The following is a 7939-nucleotide window of genomic DNA, read 5'->3' as shown; positions in this document are numbered from 1 at the left end:
AGGGAATAGGAAAGGGAAAAAGAGAAGGGCAAGGGGAGAGAAGTGAGGAATATGGTGAGGGATCAGAATAGAATAAAGAACAAAGAACAAAACAGCACAGGAACAGGCCCGTCAACCCACCAAGCCTACGCTGATACAGTTTCTATCCCTCTGTTCACCTCCCATTCATATGTCTTACGAAGACACACCCTGAACATTGCTAATGTGCCTGCTTCCACCATCTCCACTGGCAGTGCATTCCAGGCACCCACCATCCTTTGTGTGAAAAGCTTTCCCTGCACCCCTCCCCTAAACTTTCCTCCTCTCACTTTAAACCTGCGTCCTCTTATAGTTGACTCTTCCACCTTGTGAAAAAGCCTCTGACTATCCACCCTGTCTGTGCCTCTCATCATTTTGTAGACTTTTATCAGGTCTCCCCTCAGCCTCCGTCTTTCCAGTGAAAACAATCTGAGTTTATCCAACCTCTCCTCACAGCCAACACTCTCGATGAGGAAACATCCTGGTGAACCTTCTTTGCACTCTTTCCAAAGCTTCCACTTTCTTCTGATAGTGTGGTGACCAGAGCTGCACGCAATACTCCGAATCCAAATAGAGACCTTAAGAGACAGAAATGGGGTAAAGTAATAGAAGGGGGTGGGGGGGGGGGGGGGGGCGCACAGAAATGGGAGAGGGGTGGTTATTATATCCAGAATGCGACAGACACCACATAATACATCCAGCCCACAGAAAACAAATTGTGTCGGTTAAACTTTACCTCAAACAGTGTAAATTGCATCAAGCTGTGGCAACTCTCATCTAGTCCAGAGTCGACTTGTTCTTTTCTGAAGATTCCATGTTTGCACTGTGAATAAAATGTACAAGGCATTTAAATAAATATGAGAAAAACCAGTTTTTGTACAATCCACCAATTAAAAGCTGGACAGGTCCTGACACACACACAATCTCATTGTCATTTAAACAACACACTGCATTTATATAGCACCCTAAAGAGGAAAACTACGCGGGTGCTCTGAATCAGAGTCAGAGAAAGAATTATTCAGAGGGGAGATTTGAAGTTTGAGCAGAGAGTATATTTTGAGGTCAATCTTAAAAGAGAGAGAGAGTAAAAGCTTCAGGAGGGAATTCTGGAGATGAAGATCTAAGAAGCTGAAGGCACAACTAAATGAGTGAAGCTGTTAAACTTGGAGAGATTTGATTGTGTGATTCCAAACGATGAGGGGACTGGACAGAGTAGATACAAAGAAGTTGTTCTCATTGGCTGATTTAAGGTGATTGACAGAAAAAGCAATGGTGAGATGAGGTGAAACTTTATCTTGCAGTGAGCGGTTAGGATCGAGAATTATTTTCAATTCTTTGATGAGATCTGAGCAGCACTAATCAGGCCATCATTTATTTCCCATCCCTAATCTCACTTGAGAAGGTGGTGGTGAGTTGTTCTGGTGGCAATATAATTCCAAGTCAGGATGGCACATGGTTTGAATAGGAACTTGTAGGCGCTGGTGTTCCATAAGAACATAAGAAATAGGAGCAGGAGTAGGCCATCTAGCCCTTCGAGCCTGCCCCGCCATTCAATAAGATCATGGCTGATCTGAAGTGGATCAGTTCCACTTTCCCGCTTTCGTTCCCATTCATTTTGTTGACCTTTTCCGTCTGGATGGTAGAGGTGGTGGATTTGGAAGGTGCTGTCTAAGGAGCCTTAGAGAGTTCCTGCAGTGCACATCTTGTAGAAAGTAGACACGGCTGCCACGTGCATCGGTGGTGAAGTGAGTGAATGTTGAAGTCGATAGGGTGACAATCAAGTGGGGCTACTTTGTTCTGGATGATGTTGAGCTTCTTGAGTGTTATTGGAGCTGCACCCATCCAGGCAACTAGAGAGTGAGTTACTCTCTGCAAGATTCCCAGCCTTTCCTCAGCTCTTATAGCTACAGAATTTATATGGCTAGTCCATTTCAGTTTCTCATCAACAGTAGTGAGCATTCAGTAATGGTAATGTCATTAAATGCCAACAGGCAGTGGAGGTTAGATTCTCTCTTAGAACCATAGAACATTACAGCACAGAAACAGGTCCTTCTTGGCTGTGCTGAACCATTTTTCTGCCTTGTCCCACTGACCTGCACCTGGGCCATATCCCTCCACACCCCTCTCGTCCATGTACCTGTCCAAGTTTTTCTTAAATGTTAAAAGTGAGCCCGCATTCACCACTTCATCTGGCAGCTCATTCCACACTCCCACCACTCTCTGTGTGAAGAAGCCCCCACTAATATTCCCTTTAAACTTTTCCCCCTTCACCCTTAATCCATGTCCTCCAGTTTTTTCCTCCCCCAGCCTCAGTGGAAAAAGCCTACTTATATTCACTCTATCTATACCCATCAAAATCTTATTCACCTCTATCACCATAAGAACACAAGAAATAGAAGCAGGAGTAGGCCATCTAGCCCTTCGAACCTGCCCCGCCATTCAATAAGATCATGGCTGATCTGAAGTGGATCAGTTCCACTTTCCCGCTTTCTCCCCATAACCCTTAATTCCCTTGTCTGTCAAAAACCTACCTACCCGTGACTTAAATATATTTAGCGAGGCAGCCTCCACCACTTCAACGGGCAGAGAATTCCAGAGATTCAGCACCCTTTGAGTGAAGAAGTTCCTCCTCAACTCCGTTCTAAACTGCCCCCCCGCTTATCTTGAGGCTGCGCCCTCTAGTCCTGCTGTCCTTTCTGAGCGGGAAGAATCTCTCTACCTCTACCCTATCCATCCCTTTCATTATCTTATACGTCTCTATCAGATCCCCCCTCATCCTTCTAAACTCCAACGAGTACAGACCCAGTCTATTCAGTCTCTCTTCATAGTCTAACCCCCTCATCTCCGGTATCAGCCTAGTGAACCTCCTCTGCACTCCCTCTAAGGCCAAAATATCCTTGCGCAAGTGCGGCAACCAAAACTGTACAAGTACTCCAGCTGCGGCCTCACCAGTGCCCTGTACAGTTGCAGCAAGACCTCCCTGCTTTTATATTCTATCCCCCTCGCTATAAACGCCAGCATCCCATTCGCCTTCCTGACCACCTGCTGCACCTGCAGACTGGGTTTTTGCGACTCATGCACAAGGACCCCCAGGTCCCTCTGCACCGTAGCATGCTGCAGCTTTTCTCCCTTTAAATAGTAATCCCTCCTACGATTATTCCTGCCAAAGTGGATAACCTCACACTTGCTAACATTGTACTCCATCTGCCAGGTCCTTGCCCACTCGCTCAGCCTATCCAGATCCCTCTGCAGACTCTCCACACCCTCCGCACAATTTGCTTTTCCATTCATCTTTGTATCATCAGCAAATTTCGTTACCCTACACTCAGCCCCCTCCTCCAGATCATCTGTATAAATGGTAAATAGCTGAGGCCCCAGCACCGATCCCTGCAGCACTTCACTAGTCACCAACCGCCAATCAGAATAGCACCCATTGATACCAACTCTCTGCCTCCTATTAGACAACTAATCCTCTATCCACGCTAACTCCTTACCCCCAACTCCATGTCCCCTAACCTTCTGAAGCAACCTTTTGTGAGGCATCTTATCAAACGCCTTTTGAAAATCGAGGAACACCACATCCACCGGTTCCCCTCTGTCTACCGCACTAGTCACATCCTCATAGAAATCCAATAAATTTGTCAAATACGACTTTCCCTTAACGAATCCGTGCTGCGTCTGCTGTATCAAACCATTCTTTTCTAGGTGCCTCGCTATTTCTATTTTGATGACGGATTCAAGCATTTTTCCATCTACAGACATTAAACTAACCAGCCTATAATTCCCTGCTTTTTGCCTGCTACCTTTTTTAAACAGCGGCGTAACATTAGCCGTTTTCCAATCTTCCGGCACTTCCCCGGAATCCAGCGAAGTTTGGTAAATAATCACTAAGGCATCACCTCTGCCATTTCCTTCAGAACCCTGGGATGCATTCCATCTGGTCCTGGGGACTTGTCCACCTTCAGTCTCATTAGTCTATCGAGCACTACCTCTCTAGTGACAGTAATCGCATTCAGGCCCTCAACTCCTACCATCCTTCTATCTTTAATATCCGTCAAACTATTCGCGTCCTCCTCCGTGAAGACCAAGGCAAAAAACTTACTTAAGGCCTCCGCCATTTCCTCATCTCCCACCACTAAATCCCCCCTCTCATCCTCTAAGGGTCCAACATTCACTCTAGCCAGCCTCCTCTTCTTTATACATTTGTAAAATTGTCAAATCTCCCCTCATTCTCTATGCTCCAGGGAATAAAGTCCTAACCTATTCAAGCTTTGTCTGTAACTCAGTTTCTCAACTCCTGGCAAATTTCTTGTAAACCTTCTCTGCAGTCTTTCAACCTTATTAATATCCTTCTTGTAATTAGGTGACCAAAACTGCACACAATACTCTAAATTCAACCTCATCAATGTCTTATACAACCTCACTATAACATTCCAACTCTTATACTCAATATTTTGATTTATAAAGGCCAATGTGTCAAAAGCACTCTTTATGACCCTACCTATCTGTGACACCACTTTTAGGGAATTATATATCTATATTCCCAGATCCCTCTGTTCTACTGCACTCTTCAGTGTCCTACCATTTACCTTGTATATTCTACCTTGGTTTGTCCTTCCAACGTGCAACACCTTGCACTTGTCTACATTAAACTCCATCTGCTATTTTTCAGCCCATTTTTCTAGCTGATCCAAATCCCTCTGCAAGCTTTGAAAACCTTCCTCACTGTCCACTACACCTCCAATCTTTGTATCATCAGCAAATGTGCTGATCCAATTTATCACATTATCATCCAGATCACTGACATAGATGACAAACAATAATAGACCCAGCACTGATCCCTGTGACACACCACTAGTTACAGACCTCCACTCAGAGAAGCATTCCTCCACTACCACCTCTGGCTTTTTCCATTGAGCCAATGTCGAATTCAATTTACTACCTCTCCATGTATACTTAGTGACAGAACCTCCCTAACTAACCTCCCACACGGGACTTGTCAAAGGCCTTACTGAAGTCCATGTACACAACATCCACCACCTTCCCTTCATCCACTTTCCTGGCAACCTCCTCGAAAAACTCTAATAGATGGGTTAAACATGACCTACCATGCACAAAGCCATGTTGACTGTCCTGAATAAGTCCCTGTCTATCCAGGTATTTGTAGATGCTATCTCTTTGTACTCCTTCCAATAATTTACCTTCTACTGACGTCAAACTTATCGGCCTATAATTTCCCCGATTACTTTTTGAGCCTTTTTTAAACAACGGAACAACATGAGCTATCCTCCAATCATCCGGCACCTCACCTGTGGATACCGACATTTTAAATATATCTGCCAGGGCCCCTGCAATTTCAACACTAGTCTCCTTCAAGGTCCGAGGGAATACCCTGTCCGGTCCTGGGGATTTATCTACTCTGATTTGCCTCAAGACAGCAAGCACCTCGTCCCCTTCAATCTGTGTAGGTTCCATGACTCCCTACTTGTTTGCCTTATTTCCATAAACTCCATGCCAGTTTCCTTAGTAAATACGGTTGCAAAAAACCCATTTAATATTTCCCCCATTTCTTTTGATTCCATATAAAGCCGACCACTCTGATCTTCAAGAGGACCAATTTTATCCCTTACTATCCTTTTGCTCTTAATATACCTGTAGAAGCTCTTAGGATTATCCTTCATCTTCACTGTCAAAGCAACCTCATGTCTTTTAGCCCTCCTGATTTCCTTCTTAAGTAGTTTCTTGCACTTCTTATACTCCTCAAGCATCTTATTTGTTCCCTGTTGCCTACACATTTCATACATCCCTCTTCTTCTTTATCATAGTTGCAATATCCCTCGAAAACCAAGCTTCCTTATTCTTATTCACTTCGCCTTTAATCCTGCCAGGAACATACAAACTCTGCACTCTCAAAATTTCTCCTTTGAAGAATTCCCACTTATAAATCACATCCTTGTCACAGAACGGCCTGTCCCAATCTACGCTTTTTAGATCCTTTCTCATTTCTTCAAATTTGGCCCTTTTCCAGTTTAGAACCTCAACCGAGGACCAGATCTATCTTTATCAATGATCAAGCTGAAACTAATGGCATTATGATCACGGGCACCAAAGAGTTTAGAAGGATGAGGGGGGATCTTATAGAGACATATAAGATAACGAAGGGGATGGATAGGGTAGAGGTAGAGAGATTCTTCCCGCTTAGAAAGGATAGCAGAACTAGAGGGCACAGCCTCAAAATAAGCGGGGGGGTGGGGGGCAGTTTAGATCAGAGTTGAGGAGAAACTTCTTCACTCAAAGGGTGGTGAGTCTCTGCCCATTGAAGTGGTGGAGGCTACCTCGTTAAATATATTTAAGTCACGGGTAGATAGATTTCTGATCGATAAGGGAATTAAGGGTTATGGGGAGAAAGCAGGAAAGTGGAACTGATCCACTTCAGATCAGCCATGATCTTGTTGAATGGCGGGGCAGGCTCGAGGGGCGAGATGGCCTACTCCTGCTTCTATTTCTTATGTTCTTATGTTTGTAAAGTGTTCCCCTACACACACTTCCATCACTTGTCCTAACTCATTTCCTAATAGGAGATCTAATATTGCAACCTCTCTAGTTGGTACCTCTATGTGTTGATATTAGAAAATTTTCCTGAACATATTTTACAAACTCCAACCTGTCTAGACTTTTGACAGGATGGGAGTCCCAATCCATATGTGGAAAATTAAAATCCTCTACTATCACGACTTTATGTTTCCTGCAGTTGTCTGCTATCTCTTTGCAGATTTGCTCCTCCAATTCTCGCTGACTATTGGGTGGTTTATAACACAACCCCATTAATGTGGTCATACCTTTCCTGTTTCTCAGCTCCGCCCATATGGCCTCAGTAGACAAGCCCTCTAATCTGTCCTGCCTGAGCACTGCTGCAACATTTTCCCTGACCAGCAATGCCACCCCCTCCATTCTTCATCTCTCTGCCTCTATCATGTCTAAAACATTGGAACCCTGGAACATTGAGCTGCCAGTCCTGCCCCTCCTGTAGCCAAGTTTCACTAATGGCTATAATGTCATAATTCCATGTGTCAATCCACACCCTCAGCTCATCTGCCTTCCCCACAATACTCCTGGCATTGAAACAGACACACTCAGAAGATTATTACCACCACACACAACCCTTCTATTTGTGATTTTGCATGAACTATTAACATCATTTATTTTCACCCCCGCTACACTATCTGCTCTGGCACTCTGGTTCCCATCCCCCTGCAAATCTAGTTTAAACCCTTCCCAATAACATTAGCCATAACTTTTTTGTTGGAGATGGTCATTGCCTGACATTTGCGTGGCAGAACTGTAACATGAACAAACTGCCTGAGAATGTTTTGGAGGCAAGGAAATTGAATCATTCAAGAGGGCTTGGATAAACACCCAAAGAGAAATATTTTCATGGCTAGGAGCAAAGTCAAGAAAAGTGTGAATAACTCTAATGCAGAGCCAACCCAGTCACAAATGTCACTTCTAAGAGATAGCCCTGTTCCAAAACTGGTATACAAAACCTCCATGTGTCTGTCACATGTTTGTGTGTTCTTGCTCAGAGGCTTCCAAACTCATAGCCTTGTTCCCTGTGTTACAGGACCCAGCAAATAGACCTTGGTAAAAGCCTGTCAAGCAATCTTGATGTGCTATCATTATCCACACAATCTTCTTCAGCTGATGGTCAGATTTTGGTTGAGGACTGTCGGGTCATACTTTGGCATCACTCATCAATGTTGCAAACATGGATGGCTAGGGTGGGAACAAGAAGCTCCTGACAAAGTCTCAAGGGAATAAGCGAATGCACACAAGCCAGTCCACCACATCAAAATGGCAATCCACTGAGAAGCCAGAGGTCACAGAGCAGCTATTGGGTTTCAAGAAGCAGGGATGAGAAATG

General features: G+C 44.4%; 1 protein-coding gene across 1 annotated transcript in view; it reads right to left on the bottom strand.

The window, feature by feature from the left end:
• Positions 1 to 755: 755 nt before the first annotated feature.
• LOC145338807 (uncharacterized) overlaps positions 756 to 7939 on the bottom strand; it is a 94178-nt gene continuing 86994 nt past the window's right edge. Inside the window, exon 8 of the mRNA XM_080183209.1 lies at positions 756 to 841. Coding sequence (XP_080039335.1) covers positions 792 to 841 — 50 coding nt within the window. The 3' untranslated portion in view covers positions 756 to 791. The remainder of the gene's footprint in view (positions 842 to 7939) is intronic.

This window comes from Carcharhinus amblyrhynchos, unplaced genomic scaffold (assembly GCF_965287045.1).
Source record: "Carcharhinus amblyrhynchos unplaced genomic scaffold, sCarAmb.v2.hapA chromosome_185, whole genome shotgun sequence".
Classification (NCBI taxonomy): Eukaryota; Metazoa; Chordata; class Chondrichthyes; order Carcharhiniformes; family Carcharhinidae; genus Carcharhinus; species Carcharhinus amblyrhynchos.
Note: the sequence above shows the minus strand (reverse complement) of the source record. Positions and strands in the feature narration are given on the sequence as shown.